Source organism: Magnolia sinica, chromosome 1 (assembly GCF_029962835.1).
Source record: "Magnolia sinica isolate HGM2019 chromosome 1, MsV1, whole genome shotgun sequence".
NCBI classification, from domain to species: domain Eukaryota; kingdom Viridiplantae; phylum Streptophyta; class Magnoliopsida; order Magnoliales; family Magnoliaceae; genus Magnolia; species Magnolia sinica.
In genome coordinates, this window is record NC_080573.1 from 139226687 (window position 1) to 139248211 (window position 21525).

At 41.0% G+C, this 21525-nt stretch overlaps 1 protein-coding gene across 1 annotated transcript; it reads right to left on the reverse strand.

The window, feature by feature from the left end:
• Window positions 1-221: 221 nt before the first annotated feature.
• Window positions 222-20700, reverse strand: LOC131220933 (nucleolin 1). Its single transcript, XM_058215884.1, has 9 exons — window positions 20270-20700; window positions 7193-7293; window positions 6291-6683; window positions 4567-5422; window positions 2663-2720; window positions 2120-2181; window positions 1928-2034; window positions 1387-1474; window positions 222-786 (listed from the first exon to the last, which is right to left on the reverse strand). Exons 1-9 carry the CDS (start codon window positions 20402-20404, stop codon window positions 445-447), a joined length of 2142 nt encoding a protein of 713 aa, XP_058071867.1. The 5' UTR covers window positions 20405-20700; the 3' UTR covers window positions 222-444.
• Between the last annotated feature and the right edge of the window lie 825 nt (window positions 20701-21525).

Sequence of the window (21525 nt, forward strand, 5' to 3'; positions counted from 1 at the left end):
CTCTTTACCAGGATGGGTTAAAGTGCATATACGCAATTTTTCACCCCTTTTCTCCATTAATGAGCTTCTCTATGCTTGAGAGTCGGTACAGCCCTATTCACAAAATGCTTTCCTTTCCAAGTGATATAGGCAAATCCTCAATGCAGAGAAAATAATATAAACCAAACACGATTCTAACCACCTCCCTCCCAATTCTAAAAGAAGCCATTTTTTTTAAAAAAAAGAGAGGGTAAGCTGGGCTCGAACTCAAGACCAAGACCTCCATGTTGCAAGCCGCGCCATCTCTCAATGAACTAGGGGCATGAACCCAATTCCAAAAGAAGCTATTCATCCATAACCCACACCTTGAGACGCTTCCTTTTGGAGAGACCCAACCTCTCAATGCCCACCCACCATGGCATCAACTACCCTTTCTAGGATATTCAAAACATCAAATCAAGCCAACTAAGTGGGGCCTGCATTCACGCCTTGCTTTGGCTCGGTCCGAATGTAGGTGAGGTTCCGTCCAGTTGGGGAAGGGACACTGTTGGCTGAGTTTGTAGCTCCATTCTGCAGGTTTGCAGCACCATCACCAGTCAGAGGAATGGTAGGGTTGCTTGGGGCATCTCGTTTCCACTGTAAGCTCCGAGCACCCTGTTTGATTGGGAGGCGGGCCCTGAATGCATTTGGATTGCCCCTCACGAATGATGCTCTGGCGAGCCTGGCTGCAAAGGGAGAGGCCCGAGCCACACGGGGCCAAGCCATCACAGGAGAAACTTCGTGGTGAGCAGAGGCTCTCCGGACAACCTGCAAAGACAGAAGAGGTAAGGGTCAGAATGTCATGCATTATTGGCTAGGCATATACATGCCCATGCATGCAGGCATGCAGGTGGATCAGCATTACATGCACATGCACGTGCACATCAAAACTGCCTTGCATACTTGCGAATTTACATTCTTCTGGAACATACATGCACATAAAAGCATGTCAAGTAGTACTTCCATGCATAAACAAGCATTGTGTAAATGCTTACAGGAAGTAACATCACATCAGGCATTTATGCTACAGGTAAGAAGATGTTGCAGATTGTACTAGCTAATCAACCCATGCATCCATATGCATGAAAGCATATATATGTTGACATGTGGATACAATTGGATGCATACAGGCATGCACATTACAATCAATAAAAGTTACGGAACTAACATGAAAAACAATTACAATATATCAAATACACAAGTTACTCAGACATGGGCTGATCAAACATAGGATCTATAAAAGGATGTTTTATTAGCAGCTGCATCTCAGAACTTGGAATCTGATCATAAAATTTCAGAAATCAAATTATCGGAATTGAATGGAGAAGTTGATTATTTAAGAGGGGAAAAAAAGGTGTGCTGGTTTACCTTAAGAATGCGTGACATGAATGATGTTCCATTCAGTGATAATGCATGCTCTGCTGCTTCCTTGCGCATGAACTCAATATAAGCCGACCTGTTTCATAGAATACATGTTAGTATTCAAGAATATATGTCATATTTATGATAACGTGCTCAGTCAATTTTCAGCAAACATGCCAACCTTGGCACATGTACAAGATCCAGGCCATTTCATCAGGTGGAGCCCACCACGAACATGCCCTGGGTCCAAAAATATGGCTGATCCACTACTCATCAGTAAGCCACATGAGTGAGCTGTATAAAGACAGTCTATTTTCCCCAAACCACCATTCGCTCTGAAACATTTGTAGCGCACTTGATAAGGGGACCAGGGTATGTATGTAAGAGCTCCACATGGAGAATTGCCCAGATCTCGCAAACACAAGCCAGGTATGCCACGGATGGCATCTTCAAACTGTCCTCGCTCCAATTGCCAAAACATTCCTCCATCTTTGGAAAGGAAAAGGCTCATGAAAAGATATCAGAAGCTAAGTCCATGAGACTTCACCCCTTTGGTTGCCCGGTTGCGGCATCAGTCACAATAATCACTTTTAGCACATCTCCGAATTTATTGAAATGCCGAGAAAGACTGTCTTTGGTGGCGGCAAAGTGAACCTGTAATTCCAACATTCTACTTTAGTATATCTTTCTTCTAGACTTGGCCCTCTTGAACAAAACAAGTTTAGAACATGGTGGTTACATTGCTAACAAAGACAGTCCGCGAATCCACATCCTCGGAAGGACGAACGGTAGAATATGAACCTGCAAAAAAAAAAAAAAAAAGGAACCGTGTCTGATTTCCACATCAACAAAAAAATAACAGTGGTGAAAAGGAAAGCTCTAAACTCCAAACAAAAATGGGTAGCATAGGATAAAATCTGCTACTAACGAATGATTGCAGCAACCTCTATATAGTTGTAGCCATGCTGAATTTCGTGATCTCTACTACTTTCAATCTCCTATTATGACATGGTTTTGGAATTGTGGCAAATCAAATGGTGCTATCATATTTCTTACATTACAATCCATAATATCTTAACACGGTCCAGGTCATGTTAAAATGCCACTTGCAAATTCTGTTGGCGACAGAAATGCTAAGCCTTCATGGGGTTTGAAAAAGACAATGTTGAATGGGCAATCAGCAATTGTTATTTACTTGAAATTTTGCAATTGCAACAGCAGAGGTTTCTTTTTTCTCTCCTTAAAATCTTCAAAATTTTAAATTGGGGCCCGTCACACTTACCAGGCGTCAACTGCACAGCCTTCTGAACCTCTTTTTGAGTATCTGCACGTGCCAATTCCTGTTTAAAACCAGGAAGACAAATTCGATTTTAACACTTAGAAGAGAAATTTTTTATTGGAACAGTTAAATGATACTAAAACTAAGGGAAATGAAAGGGACCAAAAATCATCACCAATGCTCTTACAATTAGAAAGGGCTTAGAGTTTGTTTTTTTTTTTTTACAGAGAAAATTTCCTTCTATTTTTTAGAGTTAAATCAAAATTTTATTAAGAGGAAAGAAGCAGGCAAAAATGAGGGACCTATGCCCCCCACAAAAACAACTGACAAGACCAAAATGAAATAAAAGGAAGAAGATTACAGACCTTAACTATCCATACATCAACCTTACTTTGAGTTAGAGCTGTATGCAAGTCGAACCGAGTCTTGCTTGGCACAGCTCGACTCGGCTCAGCCACTAGCTGACCCTAACTCGAACTCGGCTCGGTTCGGTCCTCGAGCCTGACTGGTCAGCTCGGCTCAGTTCGGTCAGCAGCTCGGGCCAGTTCGAGCCGAATTCCAGCCTGTGCGGCAATTTCACAAACACATGAAGTGCACCTTTAATCTCTCACAGTTTGCAAAACAGCAGCAGCAATTTACAGGTATTTCATCAAACATTCAGTAGGCTGCATCAAAATCAAGATCCAAGGGTAGTTTTATCATGTAATGTTTGTTTGTTTGGTAGTGATTTGTTTCATATCCATACCTTCCTCGCCACCGGCCGATCCCACGGAGAATGTATCCACCCAAAACAATACTTCGTTGAGTCATTTCATCAAACACTTGGTGAGCAACATCAATATCAAAATAACCGAGTCACCAAACTAGTTCGATACGAGTTGATTTGAGCTCGGCGAAGCTCAAACTCAGCTCGAAATTTTTTCCAGCTCCAAAAATCAGCTCAACTCGGCTCGAACTCAATTTCAAACCAAGTCGAATCGAGCTTTTTCGAGTCGAGTAGAGCGAGTTAACCGAGCTAACTCAGTTCATGTACAGCTCTACTTTGAGTTCTATGTTTTCGATTTCTCTGAAAGTTCAAAGTCTGCCTAAGTATTATTGTTATCCCCTCATTCCACACAATTACCAACTGTAATTATTGACAGAATAATGCATGGATTATCAATAAAAAGAAGAAGACGAAGAAGAATGAGGCAGAACTAACTCCAAGGACGCTTTGAATTCACTAATCATCAGCAGAGTTTTCATAGTTCTTTGAGACTTATTCTACTTCAAAAACTAATAACAAGAAAAAAAAGAAAAAAAAAGAAAAAAAAAAAAAAGAAAGAAAGAAAGAAAGAAAGAAAGAGTAGAGATGCCTGTCACCAATCCATGGGAACAAAATTAAAACCTAACAGATATTTTATTTCGAAACATCACGGACATTTCTGTTTTGTCAACAAGATGAATAACAATTGGTTATTTACATATCAGTTTTACATATCAGTACAAGGGATGGGTTCACGAATTTTCCCATCATCTATGTAAGGAAACTGTTACTAAGGGCATCCAAGGTGTCCCTTTCCAATGGAAGAACCGCACCTAGAATCCCCGTATTATGGTTAGATGTAAGTGTTTCATCCGGACTCTACTGGTTGACACTAGAAACATGCGTAAGCTGCAGAAGAGTTCAATTTAAGAAACACACTGCACGCTTTTTCCTTTTCCACAGTATCTTTTTTCTTCTTTTCTTTTTTTCTTCTTTTCTTTTTTCCTTTCATCTTCTTCTTCTTCTTCTTCTTTTTTACTTCTTTTTTTTTTTTGAATTGAAAAAAAAAAATAGGTTATATGCTTCTCTTCTTTTTTATTTGCAAAAATTGTCATCTGATTTCAGAGGGATAATAAAAAAATCCCAATATCAATGCACTTACGTTATCATTACCAGGCACGACCATATTGCTCTCCTTCACGAGCCGAACACCAGGCTTGCTTGCAACAGCTTCACTATCCTGCACAGCTGTCCGACTATCCACTTCAGTAACCTCCCTTGGTGCCTGGTAATGTGATGGTTTCCATGTATTGACATTCACGGAAATATTCACAATTTTCCGAGATGCGTTTGCTGATGTTGCTGCAGCTGTCTGCTGATGATCCTTCATCCTTGCTTTTCTTGCAACTTCATCTACATTCTTCGCTACACTGTATTGTACCATCAGCGAATTCCCATCCTTCTGTCCAGATGAAGCACTCTGAGAAGCATCTATTACCCTGCCTCTTACAATGCCAGGGTCATCATATCCGTCATTATCTGACGCAGAATCAGAAGCCAATCCAGTGTTCCTGTCAATCATTGTTGTATCCCCTTCAAATCCACCACTGTACTCACTTCTTTGCAAATATTCAGCATGTGTGACACCAGGCATCTGGTCGAAATGCTCATACTCAGCATCTTCATGAGTGGGCTCTCTGAGCTCTAATGGTTGGCTGGTAGCTTCAGATATGGCCATGCCACGACCCAATCTGTCGAACACGTTTCCGGCACATCTAAACTTAACAACATCTTCAGCAGCTTCTGCTGCAGCTTTGATTGCTGTTGCCGCAGGATGGGGCATTCTTGTGACTGACCTTGTCCTCTGAGATCGATCATCCAACAATGAATCTCCTGTTGAGGTAGAAACCACTGAGCGGAGACGCTTCAGTGCTGGTTCTGGTCTCGAGCTTATAGTTCGTGGAGTCCCTACAGCATCTCGCACAGCAAACTGAAGCAACCGGCGAGGGGCATCAATGGTTGGGTGCGAAGTTACCTCTCTCTGACAACATTAGAGAAATCAATCATCAGTAGGAAAAACAACAGGAAGATGGATAGTTTCTTCACATACCGAACAAGAGAAGAAAATGAAAATGACCTGATTCTACAACAAATTCACTTTGAATGACTACATGAAGATTATCAAACATGGAAGAAAAGCTGATCTTCAAATAATAGAATGAGAACATTCAAAATATATAGGAAAAACTATGCATGCACCTTCATTTTTCAAGCAAGATTCCCAATTGCAAAGTATGGAACTATGTTGGTGTGAGGCATACAGATTCTCTTGTTTAATTCCTGAAACGAGAATTCCTACATATTTACTCTTATTCTCCTTGGACAAAGAGAGAAAATACCAGGACTCTCCTTTCTAATGCCCGCTGGATGTCACCCAAACTTGCTGTTGGGAGCCATTCTCCCAAAGCAGCAGGCAATACAGTAAGAAAGAGGCAGGGGAAACTTATATAGAAAACAAGCGGAAGAGCGAACAGGAGAAAGCAAAGTACATGAGGTAAATGGTCTCCAAACAAGAAGGCACCCTATCATAATAAACAAAGGAGAGTAATGGTTATATGAATGAAGAGTGTCTGCTTAAAAAACACCCAAACATTTTCAATCATGATTTGCATAATGTAAGTAGAAAGCCTTTTATTTCCAAAAATTCAGAAAGCCTTTTATTTTCAATCATGGTTTTATCCAACTTCAACAATGCAGGAATCTCTGCATGTTGCAAGTTTTACAGGTATAGCAATAATTGTATTTTCAGTTCTGAATTACAACAGGGAAAAATCAGAGCAGTCACCATTTCCCTTTCATAAGATATCAAGAATGTGTAGATCACAGGCACTGACCTTCATTGGTTGTCTCTCATCTTGTCGGCTCCGTTTCTTGTGCACAGGTCTGGGAGAACGAGATCGTTGCATCCGACCAGGCAATCGACGGATTTTCTCCTCTGATTGAAATTTATCGATCTCAGTGCTTTGCAGAGGAGGGGGTTCAGCAACATCTCTAACCAGTCCTTTCCATTCCCTATTCCGTCGGATTCTAGATTCCTTGAGAGATTTTTCCTTGTCATGCTCAGAATCCGAGTGAAAGGTGCTGCTCAGATGCTCTGGCTGTGTGTTGTTTCTTCCACTCTGTTTGTCCAGCTGGGGTTTTGTCTTAATCACTTCATCTGGAAAGGATTCCTGAGTTTGCACGTATAGATGCAAACTTGAAGATAGATGATCCCACAGCCTGCATTAAAACAGCATCAAATGTGAGAATCACTTATGAATAGCAAACTGATGCTCCATAAAATCAATGTTATTCCAACTGTGCTCGATCCAACTGGTATAAATAAATAAAGAGAATGTCTCAACTCCAACTGGTTGGACCACAAGTTATGGTCCACCCAGTGGATAATTTCCAACCTATCATGTACATGCAACATCCAACCCTTTCAATAGGCCAGTCACACCATGAGGATCAACTAGTGCAAAAATCAGCCCCATCTACTCATCGGCTATGCTACACTATAGAAAACAAAGTCTAGCCATTGATAAATAGCACACTACAAATGTGGTTGACTCAATAAGTAGATGTGGCTGAATTTTGCACAAGGTGATCCTCATGATCAGGCCAACTAACCGGACAGGTGAGATGCCGAACGCACATGAAACATTAGAAGTCATCTGTTGGTGGACCATAGCTTGTGATCCAACTGGTCGGACTTAAGACCCTCTCATAAATAAATAGGTAAGTACCAAGAGACAAAAGAAGCATTGTCATCCCCCAAAAACACATTCAGCTCTCTCTCTGCCTCTTCTTTGTGCCTGCCATTTCTAAGTAAGACGATCACATATTCCTGCATCAAAGTGAAAAGTTGAATAAATATCTCTTTTTAATATGTACAACCGTTTTTGGATAACCTCTCAATCCGTCCAGATCTCCAGATATAAAAACCACTTCTAAATATGAAGATACATGATCAAAGATGACTTCAATCCTAGCTACATTGATGTCATCACCATGTACATAAAGTACTACATGAATAAAACAAATGTGCACTACCGTGAGATTATTAGAACTATCGTTGTCTGGGGACAAGAGACACAGCATCAGAATGATGGGTTTGATCCCCGCTAGCAGGACCAAAAGGAATCAAAAGCAACAGGAGAAACTCCATCTAACTGCTTGCGAGAGAAGCCCCACCCTACTACATACATTTTTTTTACTTTCTAAAGACCACACCTGGGGACCTCTGATGGGAGATGTATGCCTAGTTCCTCGCCTGGGGACCTCTGATGGGAGATTTGCCTGGTTCCTCAAAGATACAGGTGCTTTGGAGTTTGGAGAGCAATTGTGTTGGCTGAAAACACTGTCAGCCAAGAGATTGCATTTGATGTCAGCTGTGTGGCGCAGTTCAAGTTTTGGGAGGAGATGTGGTGCGGTGACATCCTCTTGCAAAGAAGATGCAGGAATAACTTGGCAGCACATAATGGAGCAAGAGTAATCAATCATCATGAACAATATCTGTCGGGAAAAAAAAAACATCTTGAACGAAGGGATTCCAAGTTGCTTGGTCCCCTGCCTTGAGAAGGGATCTTTGCAGCACTGTGGGGAAGTCTTTCTGCTTATGGGAGATAGAGAATGTGGCATTCAACATGTCAAAGGAGGAAAAGCTTCTATAAAGGTGGTATCAATCTAGGAGGTTCTGTGTCAAATCCCGCTATACAATGATGGTCTACATGTTGAGGAGGCTGTCACACTACTTGCGTGTGGAAAGTGAAGGTGCTTCCCAGGATTGTTGCTTCCACTCAGCCGCTGGGTCATGATAAAGTGTTGAAAATTAACCATCAAAAGCAGAGAGATGGTCATTGTTCCAACTATTGCATGTGCTGGAAAGTGCTGAAAGCGTTGATCACTTCTTCAACATGTTTGCTACGATGATTTGGGTGTGGTGCTTTGGTCAGTTCACAGTGCTTTGGCTGTTCCAGGATATATGGTGACGATGTCTATGGCATGGACTCCTGGGCCAAGAGGTTGAAAAGTGAAGTGTCAATATGTCTAAGTGGTCAAGCAGATACACTTGAAATCTGATGGGCTTCCCCACACAGGTTCAAACCCTGCTGTCGATGTGTCATTATAATTTATCTTTCAAAAAAAAACAGGAGGCCCTTGTTTGGAACCCATGGATTCCATGCGAAACAATAGCCGAAGAGGGCAAGGGATTTCCTTTAGTGTGATGATTCGTGTTGTTTGGCTAGCAAAGGGTAGGATTCTACCCAACAATCAATTGGGATTCTTGGCACAAGAAACTAGGATGGTGTTGTGAGAGGAATATGAGATTTCCACTTGCCATCCAAAAAGGAACCCAAAACTGGAATCCATGTTTTGATAGTTCTCATGGAAATCATCATTGAATAATTATTGTTTTTTTCCTTCCTTTTCTCTTGGATTCCACATATAAAACATGCCATAGATGGAACACATGTTTTTCGGCAATCATCTGGATTATCTGAAAGAACAAAATAATAGAACATGCAACAATAACACAGGTGCTTGATAGAGTTTGATGCTTCTTCAGCTCTTGGACTTTGATTTTAAAGAAACTTTCAGGGTTTTGATAGGTTTCCTTTGGGAATTGGCCAGCGTTTTATTTGAAATCTGCTTGTTGGTATGTTACTATTAGCATTTGGTCTTTGCTTTTGATCAAATTCATTTGCCAATTTTATTTTTTTTTAAAAAAAATGAGTTAGAATAAACGTAAATGAATTTGCAAAAGCATTATGTGCTTACTAATGCAGGCATAACTCAATTATCCAACCAACCAGCGACAGGCATCCCACTGTTGGCAACCCAACATAATTTCCTGAAAGTCTTATTGGATCATAAAATCATAACAAAGTTGATATTGTAAGTCGTAAATCACGAATCACAGGATCATAAGATTTTAATGTCTTTCCTTCAAAGAAATATAAAAATTCTAAAATAATATTAGAATTTATTTATTAAAAATAAAATAGTATGATCAAACTTTCATGTTCTACCACAACACATCAAGATGCGTGCAAAACATAATACCACAAGACGTTACTTCTTGCTGTTTAGAAGTAAAAAAATAAACATGCTTTTCAAGTTTCAAGTTACAAGTTCCGAAAACAAAAGCCTCAAACATATGACATGCATAGACTTAAGTCTCAATGTCAACTTGTCAATCATTGTCAATTGTATCAACATCTTCAACCTCACCCTAAGCATCATTGACAAAGCCGCCCATGAAAGAGACATTTTGAAAAGATGCAAAACTCAAAAATCCCTTTCGCAAGTGTTCAATGCACGTGCACGAGATGTTACTTGAGCTTAAAAGGCAGCAAATAACTTTGAAAGAGAAGAACAATTTTATCGGCTACAATTCAATCAACAACAATTATCCTAATATTTTTTGGATCGTCAAATTTGAGTAAACCATAAGATCCAAATCATGAATCGTAAGATAGACCCATAACTTTTAAGATTCATTTAGATCTTTTGGAGGATGGGATTCAAATAGTTTCCCAGAAGATTTTATTTTAACCATAATACTCTGAATCATAAATTGTAAGATTTTTTTAATACGATGCTCAACACTTTCCTCACATGCTCCAAAAGTGAGGAAAAAAATGTTCGAGTAACCTTTACAGGATGGAATCTTTGCTTTAATGCATCTGCATGAACTTGTAATGATATCCATAAAATGTAAACCTTGGAGTGCACTTCATGAATGACAACATAACTTTTTATTCAAAAAGGGGGAACTTAAAGGCCCTAAAAAACCACATGAAAAGGCTGAGATGATGACAGCATCCAGCTGGAAGAGGGGAGAAACTGGCACCCAAGATGACTACAAGCCTCCCAATTACAACATGCAAAGATAAGCTCTAGTGCTTCCTTTTTTTTCCATTTGCAACCTCATTGCTAGGCCTGAAGAAAGAATCAATTATACTAGGCATCACCCAATTAATCTTAGGCAATGTTTGGAAACCATGGATTCCATGCCAAACAATGGAAAAGGGTTTTCCTTTGATGAGATGATTTGTGTTGTTTGGATAGCAAAAAAAAATGATGGTTTCCAAAAACAATCATTAAATTTTTACACCTTTTGAATCCTTGACACAAAAAACTAGGTAAGTATTGTGAGCGGAATATGAAATCTCCACTTGCTATCCAAACAAAAACTCAAATTTTGATTCCATGTTTCAATAGTTCTCATGGAAATCATCATTGCATAATTATTATTTTTTCCTTTGTTCTCCCTTGGATTCCATAGTTTCAAACATGCCCTTAAAGAGCCCCAAAAAACCCACCAAATCTTGAAAGTGTAGCCAAGGTGCATAAAGAGATGCTCCATGGTCTTCTTCAGTCCTTCCCCCAAAGGGTTGAATTATCATATTTCTACCATGTGGGTGGTTAATTGCAAGGACTTTATCCCAACCCATTAACAAGGTCTAGTTGAATGTTATCACCCTTGGTCAGCAAAAAATCCTCCAAATGAACATTGCTCGAGCCAGCATTTGCATCCTCACCTCTTCCACAAGAATGGAGTGGGGATTTACCGAGAAGTCCCGTTTTTTTCCAAGGACCGCTTCCACAAGCCCTTCTCCCATTCCCTTGGACAAGATGGCTGAGGTTCCCCAAGAGACTAGCAAAGTCCACAATTTTTGCTTCTATCAAAGCCCTTCTAAAACTTAGTCCAGACATCATGATTCAGTCCTGTTGAAAACCTAGGAAATCATAACTCTGTCAAAAAACAGTTGGAATAGGCCAGTAAAGACATGACATAGAGCCGATGAGCCACAACAAGGATCGTAAGAATTGTGTGCAAAGCACCTTCACTAATTACACCCACCCGTGCTTTAGAGAACTTGTATATGATGTCGAAGGCCGCTTTCCATATCTAAGAGGCCCGTAGAGACAGTGTAGTCAATGATCCAAGGTTCAAGCCCTAGTAGTGATGCCTTTCACACACATGCGCGTGCAAAAAAAAGGAGGCCCTATAGAAAGAAGAGACCTTTGTGCACCACCCACCTTTGCTTATGCCATATTTACAAGTTATCAGTTGTTGCCACAAAGAGACATCCTGTCACCAAACCTCCAAGCACACTTCCCCAAAAGCATCAAATTCACAAATTTCAGCAATCTAATATGTACGCTTAGAGCTGGGCATATCTGACCCGATCCGGTGGATCCGACCCGATCAGACCCGATCCGACCCGTTCCGAACCGAACCGACGGTCTGGATCGGTGCGGATCGGGTAAAGCCATTTAGATCCGATATTTTTTCAAATCCAGATCGGGTCGTGGTCAATCCGGACCGATCCGATCCGAAAACCCGATCCGAATGGATCCGGCCCGACCCAATTCAAAGTGGTTCTTATAATGATTTTACTTTTTCCTGTGGTATGGTCCACTTGAGCTTTGGATATGCATCAATTTTGGGTTCAACGACTAAAATGATCTGGAAAAACGAATGGACAGTGTGGAAAAATGACATGCATTCACGGTGGGCCTCAATAGAGTTTAGAGTGTATAATAAAAAAGGATTCGCTGGTGTACCATGCACAACTATATAGTTGTTGTAGGCTCTCCTAGCTGTAGGAACGTGCCGTGCGAGCACTGACGCTCCTCGAGCTCCGAGTTGTACGAACGGTTCAAAGAAGATCAAAGTTATATGGCCCACAGTGATGTATTTATTATATCTACACCATTCATATATTTTTAGAGATCATTGTAGAGCATTGTCCAAAAAATGAATCATATCCAAAGATCATCTGGACCACACCATAAATAACAGCAGAGAATGATTTTCATTGTTAAACAATTCGTAGGGCCCACCATAACGTTTATCTTCCATCCAATCTATTCATTAAGGTCACAAAGACCTAAATTAAGAGGCAAAACAAATTTCAAATTGATTCCAAAATTCTATGGGACTGTGACCCCAAAAAGGGTTTGAATGGTAGACATTCAATCCCCATTGCTTTTTTCAGTGTGGTCCACTTGATAGTTAGATCTATCTTATTTTTCGTCTCAAGCCTTAAAACGAGCTCGCCAAATGGATGGACGGTTTGGATATAACACATACCCCATGATCAGACCCACGGAACTTGCCAACGTCAATAGCAGCTCTTTCATGCAATGCATGTTACAGCTGCAGCACGTGAATACAGCTAGCGCCTCGAGCTCCGAGTTGTACGAACGGCTCAAATAAGATCAACGTTACATGGGCCCCACATTGATGTATTTATTATATCCACACCGTTTATCCATTTTTAGTGATTATTTTAGAGTATTAGGAAAAAAAATTGAATCATATCTAAAGCTCAAATGGACCACCGAAAATAAAAACAAGTATAATGATTTTCATCATTAAAAAGATCCGAATAATACCCAACCCGATCCGACTCGGTTTCCCTGACCAAGTCGGACTCGGTTCGGGTCAGGCCAACCTTGCGTCGAATCGGTTCGAGTCAGGTGTTCCGGACTCGGTCCCGGATCGGGTTCGGATCAGACTGTCTAGATTTCGGACCGAACCGAGTTGGACCCAATCCGATCCGACTCGGTCCGATGCCCAGCTCTACGTACGCTTGCGAACTCGTTTGACTTGCATAGTTTGCCCGATCTTAGAGGAAGTGAATATTGTTGTCAAATGCCCCCTTCCATAGGAAATCCCCTTAAACCCTTCTAAAACATAGTCCAAACATCATGATTCACAGTCCTGTTGCTGACCTAGGAAATCACTATCAACGAATGGTTGGAATAGGCAAGGAAAGACATGACCTAGAGCCGATGAGCCACAACAAGGAACATAAGAATTGGGTGTAGAGCGCCTTCACCAATTACACCCACCACTACTTTAGAGAATTCGAATGTGATGCCAAAGACTGCATTCCACATCCAAGAGGCCCTACAGACCTTTGTGCACCACCCACCTTCGCTTGTGCCACATTTACAAGTTATAACTCGCTTCCACGAAGAGACACCCTGTCACCAAACCTCCAAGCCCACTTCCCCAAAAGCACCAAATTCACAAATTTCAATCTAACCCTTGCACTTGTGAACTCTTTTGACTTGCTTACTTTTCTCATTCTTAGAGTTGGTGATTATTCTTGTCAAATATGAAGAGTTGAACACGACAAGTAAATGTAATTATATTTATTATAAATACTTGTACACAACAAGGGTACACTTTACAACACTCACAAACTATCACTCTTGAATGACAACTCTCACACACAAGGAAAAACTCTTTTGAACTCTTAATACTTGGACACCTTGCTTTCACTCTTGAACTCACTCTTTGTTGTTTATGTGTTTATAATGAGACTCTTCCTATATTTATAGAGGGCTATAGAAGATTCTAGAATCAATACAACTCTAAAGAGTTCTAAAAGCTTCCAAATATCCTATAAGGTTCTATTATATTCCGGAACATTTTAAGAGAATCCAGAAGGTTCTAGCATTGTCCGGAACATTCCAGAAGAGTCAAGAAAACTCTATCAAACTCTAGAAGTTTCCGAAAGATTCTAGAAAATTCTAGAATTTTCCAGAAATGTCTGGAAGTTTCCGGAAGACTCCGGAATATTCAAGAGAGGTGGTGATGACATTTAACACTCCCCCTCAGCACCAACTCTCACAATTCTGCCTTGGTCATCATGCCAAGTTGTTTTCTGAATTCGGTGAACTTAGCATTGCTAAGTCCTTTCGTGAGTATGTCTGCAACTTGATCGTCGATCTTCACATGACTCATCTCGATTTCTCCTTGAAGTACCTTCTCTCTCACGAAGTGATAGTGTACCTCCACATGCTTGGTCCTGGCATGAAACACTGGATTCTCAGCCAAGCAGATTGCTGATTGATTGTCACAGCGCAATATCATTGGATAATCATCTGGTTGATGAAGATCCCTCATTAACTGTATAAGCCATGTGCTTTCTTGTGCTGCCATCGCCATTGCTCTGTATTCAGCATCCGTGGTTGATAAAGATACTGTAGGTTGTCTCTTGCTACACCAACAGATTGCTCCTAAGCCAAGGTTAAATACGTATCCAGTAGCTAGTCGTTGTGTGTCATGATCACCACCATAGTCAGCATCGCAGTACCCAACTATCTTGCATGCTCCACCTTTCTCGTACAATAAACCAAGGCCTAGCGTACCCTTCACATACATCAGTATTCGACGTACTGCTTCAAGATGCGGCTTATTTGGTGTTTACATGAACCGGCTAACCACACCAACTGCATAAGCTATATCTGGTCACGATAATGTAAGGTAGATTAGACTACCAACTATTTATCGATACATAGTTGCATCTTCCAAGTCTTTTCCTTCTTCTGAACATAGCTTGGCATTAGCCTCCATAGGTGTGGCAATTGGCTTGCATTCGAGCATCCCATATTTCTTTAATAGGTCTTCGGCGTACTTCTGCTGACAGAGGAATATGCCTTTGTTGCTTCGGTCAATCTCCAACCCAAGAAAATGCTTCAGTTCTCCAAGTTCCTTCATTTGGAATCGTACGGACAAGTTCTCTCTTGTCCTTTCAATCTCACCGTCATCATTTCCAGTGATGATCAAGTCATCCACGTATACTAGCACTATTGCTAGTTTACCTTCCTGGAACTTTACAAAGAGACTGGAGTCCGCAGGTGCCACCGAGAACCCGCTTTGCACTAGGAATTCCCCTATCTTGTCGTACCATGCCCTCGGTGCTTGTTTAAGCCCATACAAGGCCTTCTTTAGTTTGCAGACGTAATCCTGATGCCTTTTACTCTGAAAACCACTTGGCTGCTCCATGTAGATATCTCGATCAATTTCTCCATGTAGAAAGGCATTTTTTACATTCATCTGTCATAGTTTCCAAGATTTGCTTGCTGCAAGTGCGAGTAGTACTCGCACCGTTGTAATTTTTGCTACTGGGCTAAAAGTCTCATCATAGTCCAACCCATATTTTTGTTAGAATCTTCTAGCCACTAGTCGAGCTTTGCACCTTTCTATTGATCCATCGGGGCGAGTCTTGACTTTGTATATCCATTTGCATGATATCGGCTTCACATCCTTGGGTTTTGGAACTAATTCCCAAGTCTGATTTTGGTTCAATGCCTTAATCTCTTCTTCCATCGCCTTCTGCCATTTTATGTCTCTAGATACTTCTTCAAATGTCGTTGGCTCTTTCACGGTCTCTTCTTCTGCTAAGGCAGCATCCACGTATCTTGGGTTAGGCTTTCTCTGTCTAGTCGACCTCCTAAGTGATGAGTTGTCTACCACTACCTCCTATTGACTCGGGCAAAGCTCTTCTGGACTACTTTGATGTACTCCAGTTTGCCATGGACTCTTAGATTTATCTGGTGTTCCAGACAGATTAGGCACTTACCATCTCGTGATGTAGGCGTCAACTCCTTAGTTGAACTAGAAGATTCTTCTCCTTCCCTTGTCTCCCCCATCTTCTCATGCAGTTCATCTTCTATGTCTTGAGAGTTTGGCAGCTCCTCCTTCAGTGGCGACCACTATGATGAGGCTTCATCAAAGACAACATTTCTAGATATGTAGCACCGACCAGTTGCAGGGTTGCAACATTTCTACCCTTTCTTTTCACTGCTATAGCCCAAAAAGATGCAACGAATCTCCTTGTTATCGAACTTGCTACGCAAGTGATCAGGCACAAACACATAGCATACACATCTGAAGACTCGGAAGTAACTCACCTTGGGCTTTATGTTCCATAGCTTCTCGAAGGGTGAGACAAATCCTAGTTTTGCCTGTGGTTGCCTATTGATCACATAAGTTGCCGTTTGCATGCACTCTGCCTAGAATCGGCTGGGCACATTCTTAGCATGTAGCATGCTTCGACATATCTCTGCAAGGTGACGATTTTTTCTTTCAGCAACGCCGTTTTGTTGTGGAGTGACCGAACAAGTCAATTGTCATCGAATTCTACACTCTTTTAGATAATTTGAGAACTCTTTCGACGTATACTCTCCACCATTATCCGTTCACAAGCATCGGATCCTTCTATCGAATTCACTTTCGACCTTCTCCCGAAATTCTTTAAATTTTAATAAAGTTTTTGACTTCTCTCATGAAGTAAACCCAAACGTACCTTGAGAAGTCGTCAATGAAGGTCACCATGTAACGCATGCCACTAACCGATGCTTGTTTTACCCGTCCGAGCACGTCTGAGTGGATAAGCTCCAAGGGTTCTTTAGCTCTAAACTTTGATTCTTCATATGGCAATTGGTGTGTTGTGCCATATTGACACCCTACACAAATTATATCTTCTCGAACATCCAACCGGGGAAGACCGTTGAACATAGCCTTCTTCATCATTATCTTCAGCTTATGATAACTCACGTGCCCTAAACGTGCATGCCAGAGATCTGCAATCTCATTTTTCCAAGTCTTATCTACATAAGCTGATTCAGCTGACATTACGTAGATTGACTCCAAGCGTCGTCCTTCCATGATAGATGTACCTAACGGTTTATGGTTTCGGTACACCTTAACATCCTCCGGTCCAAATACCACATAATTACCAAAAGATGTTAGTTGTGATACTGACAACAGGTTTTTCTTCATCTCTGGCACGTGATAAACATCTTGCAACTTTACTTGATTAGGGCTAAATCGAGGTGTGATAGTAGTCGTGCCTACGTGAGTTATCGGCAACCTTGAATTATTAGCTGTTACCACCACCCGATCTCCTTTGTAGGTAGATAAACTTGACAGTTTGTTCTTAGCACCTGTCATGTGATTTGAGCACCCTGAATCAACGATCCAATCATCACTGTAGTTGATAGCTCCTTGATTGGAAACTGCGACAAGGGTTATTTCACCCGTCTCTGTCACTATTGAGGAAGCAGCTACTTCGTCAGTGACTGTGTTAAACTACTTGAGTGGTTTATCAAAATCTATCTCCTTCTCTGAACAATCTCCTTGGGTGGTGGATATTAACTTATTCTCCAAATATTGAAGTCGAACATCATTTGTTTTTTAAAACAATGATGCAAAGGTATCCTATGCCATCTTAGGTGTGTCGTCATCCTTGATTCGCTCGAGCAACTCATCCTTCACGGTTGACTTGAGCACGTACATTGCCTTCCCGGCCTTAATCTTCCACTTTCGGAGTGCTTTAGCATTTTCCTTAGGAGGTGGGGTAATCTCATTCCCATTAACAACCTCCCACAAGTCCTGCCCTTCAAGGTAGGACTTAATGCGACTCCTTCAACTTTGATAGTTGTAGTTGTTAAGCCTCGTAACTCCGCTTGTTGTGTTCACAAGATCCGTCATCATGACTTGGTGTGATTATTACTCCCTTTACCAAGCAAGCCAACAAACTTCACAGTTTCCAAACTGTGCACGATCACCTTAGAAAACAGAACCCGACCAAACCTCGCTTTGATACCAAATTAAAGAGTTGAACACGACAAGTAAATGTAATTATATTTATTACAAATACTTGTGAACAACAAGGGTACATTTTACAACACTCACAAACTATCACTCTTGAATGACAACTCTCAAACACAAAGAAAAAGTCTTTTGAACTCTGAATACTTGGACACCTTGCTTTCACTCTTGAACTCACTCTTTGTTGTTTATGTGTTTATAATGAGACTCTTCCTATATTAATAGAGGACTATAGAAGATTCTAGAATCAATACAACTCTAAAGAGTGCTAGAAGCTTCCAAATATCCTATAAGGTTCTATTATATTCCGGAACATTCTAAGAGAATTCAGAAGGTTCTAGCATTGTCCGGAACATTCCAGAAGAGTGAAGAAAACTTTATCAAAATCTAGAAGTTTCCGAAAAATTCTAGAATTTTCCAAAAATGTCTGGAAGTTTCCGGAAGACTCCGGAATATTCAAGAGAGGTGGTGATGACATTTAACAAAATATTCCCTTCCATAGGAAATCCTTTTGGATCTTTTCCAACCCTTTAGTAACTCTGACCAGTCACTTAAACAGTGTCATGAAATATATCATCATCGAAAGGCCTGAGTTAATGAGAGTGATGCACCCCTAATAGAAAGACATCTTCTCTTCCAACATGATAATTTCCTTTCCACCTTATTGGTCCAATGTCCTTAATGCTCCTTGCCCCATTTTCCAAGGAACAATAGAGTTAGAAGCAGCACCTACATCATTTGATGCACCAACAACAACATGAGAATTTCCTTTCCACCTTATTGGCCTGAAGCGTCCCCCATTCTTAGAGGTGGTGACTATTCTTGTCAAATATTCCCTTCCATAGGAAATCCCTTTGGATCTTTTCCAACCCTTTGGTAACTCTGACCAGTCACTTAAACAGTGTCATGAAATATATCATCATTGAAAGGTCTGAGTTAATGAGAGAGATGCACCACCTAATAGAAAGACATCTTCTCTTCCAACATGATAATTTCCCTTCCACCTTATCCGCCCGAAGCGTTGGCTAAAGGCCCATTTGGATGCAAGAAATTAGTCAATCTGTAGATTTGGAAGTTCATTAATTGGTATCTTCATGAAATTGGAAATTTATTAATTAGCAAATTTGTTGTTCAGGGATCTGCTTGTCAAATTCGTGATTTTCTCGATTTGTCGTTTGGATGACCTATTCAAACTCACGTTTTAGGAGAGAGATTCAAGCCCTTTGAAATCACTTGGACTGGACGATTCATCCAGCCAATAGTTATCAAAAAATAATGGTCGAAATCAAATATAATATAGCAATGATCTAATCATTGATCTAAGTTGTCAACCCTCCTTTATCCGATTGTGCATTGCCGTTGCCCACTTTAAATAGGATGTAATTTCATTCAGGAAGTGCAGAAACCCCATTCAGCATTAAATTTGAGCACAACGGCGAATCTGTTCAATGAAGATGTAGCAACCAACAATCATGCCTAAAAAGTCTTCTGCCTAGGGCGCCACTCTCTTTAGAATCTCATGGGTTCCTAGATGCTTGGGGCCATAACTACTTCCTGTCGCTCACTCCTGCTCAATCTGCTCCCAGTAACTTACCAGTCCTCCACTTAATTCACTGAAACACAATTAAGTTTCCACTGCATGGTTGCTAAAACAAATGAATAAAAAATTAACCTAAACCTTTAATGGAACTGGTTCTTGGATCCAGATAGGTTTTAGCATGCCACCTCCCAACAGGATTCAAGGTTTAGGTCCCATGAATCATACAATCAAATGTATTGGTTTCCATTTGTTCACGAAACGAAGAAACACCAAAACCTAGAACGAGCACCGTCTGAGTGCTTACGGGTACGTTTGGATCATTGGACGCACCCCAAATCCACATGTAGGCAGGTACATTGGGGGAACTGCCCCCCATTCTTTTGCCACCCCAATTAGGAGTGGAAAATAGAACCCGCAGTAGCTGGAGTTCCCCTTTTCCACCTTTTACATCCAAAACCAATAGCCCCCATGTGTTTACATCAATACATGAAATGCATGCAATATCAGGTTATGTCTGAAAAACAAGCATGATCTCATGCAGTCTCCAAGGCTCCCGCAGCCTAACAGCAACTCCAATCAAATCAGCATAAACGAACAGGATTTCCAAACAAGCCATTAACCATAATGCACTGGTACAGAATTGTTACATGGTATTACCAAAAGTAGAAAGAACGGGTGCCGCTGTTAATAGAGAGGGGTACAGAGGGGTACAGACATGAATCCCCTTTCTGAAAACATATTCAAAGTTCCATCAGCGCTTAAAACGATGGAATTTTCCAATCAGCAAATCGAAGCATCGATTTTCAAAATTACGAAATTGCCAACACAGAGAAATAAAAGGGAGCAGCGAAACCATACCACGAGAGTGTCGTCCGTGTAATCCCCCATGTACTCCTTCAGCTTTTCTTTCACTCTTTCCCGCAGCCTTGCCGCCCCATCGCCACTGAAATTTACCCTAAACGTCCGATGGTCGTTCGGATCCGAACCGTCCATCTCTGATCCTTCCGGTAACGAATGCCCGCTGAAAACCCTAATTCGCTTTTATGGAAATATTCGCAAAGAAATGGGATTCCTACAAACCCTAGCCTTAGCCCTTCAATACATGATGGGAGCACTAAATGAGGTACTCCCGCTTTGTACAGGAAGGGATAGGATCGCCGTTTTCTGACTCACAGCCCTGAGAGAGACACTTTCAAGGCGAGATGTAAGTCGTGTGGCGCATTAAACCGGCCAACGCCTTTCTTCGGTTGAGGAAATGCTCCCCCTCGAAGTAGCGCAAAGCCGAAGAACCCTTACGTCGGTTGTATATGTATAAAGAAATGGGTTGCGGGGACGTTGGTTTTACGATAATGCCCCTGGTGGGTTTAGGAAATTACTGGCGACAACGGTGGATTGGATTTGTTGTTTGTGGGTGCTCCTGAGGGTATTAACGTCTTTCGGTGATACCTCGGCCCTGCGACACGTACGGATCACCAGCACGCATGTTGCATGTGGAGCCGTGCATCGTGTGGGCCCACTGGGTAAGTGGCGTGGCCCACAATTAACGATTATTCCGCCCGTTTATTGTCTGCGTGTATGTACACGGCTATTCCTTGGTACGAAATTCTTCGGAAGATCCATTTAACAAAAACCTTACAGAAAATACATACTTGAAACTATTTATATAAATACATATTTTTGAATGTTTTAAACATATGCATATATAATGTTTTATTTCAAATGATTAATTATTTTTGCAGTTCCAATATGATTGTGGAAAATTAAAATTCCAAGAGATTTTAAAGAATCCTGCAATGATTTCCTAACAATGTCATTCTTTTAATTATTCGAGGAAATGTGGAGAGATGGCCCTATTCTTGGGCGAAGGGCTTCGTCCACTGATGAACGGCCGGGCCAAACCATCGGCTGGTGGAATCATCAAATGGGCCACTGTTTCATTGATTTATGTTGATATACATGGATAATTCAGATGAAGCCATGTTCCAATAATGCAAACTCGCTAGTTAGGAATTGAAGTGCTCCGAAAACGTTTAAATAGGCCTATTTCAGTCCTTTGATTATTTAATTCATTTATCCATGAGGTTGTCTTGTAAGCAAAGAAACAGGCCATAAGA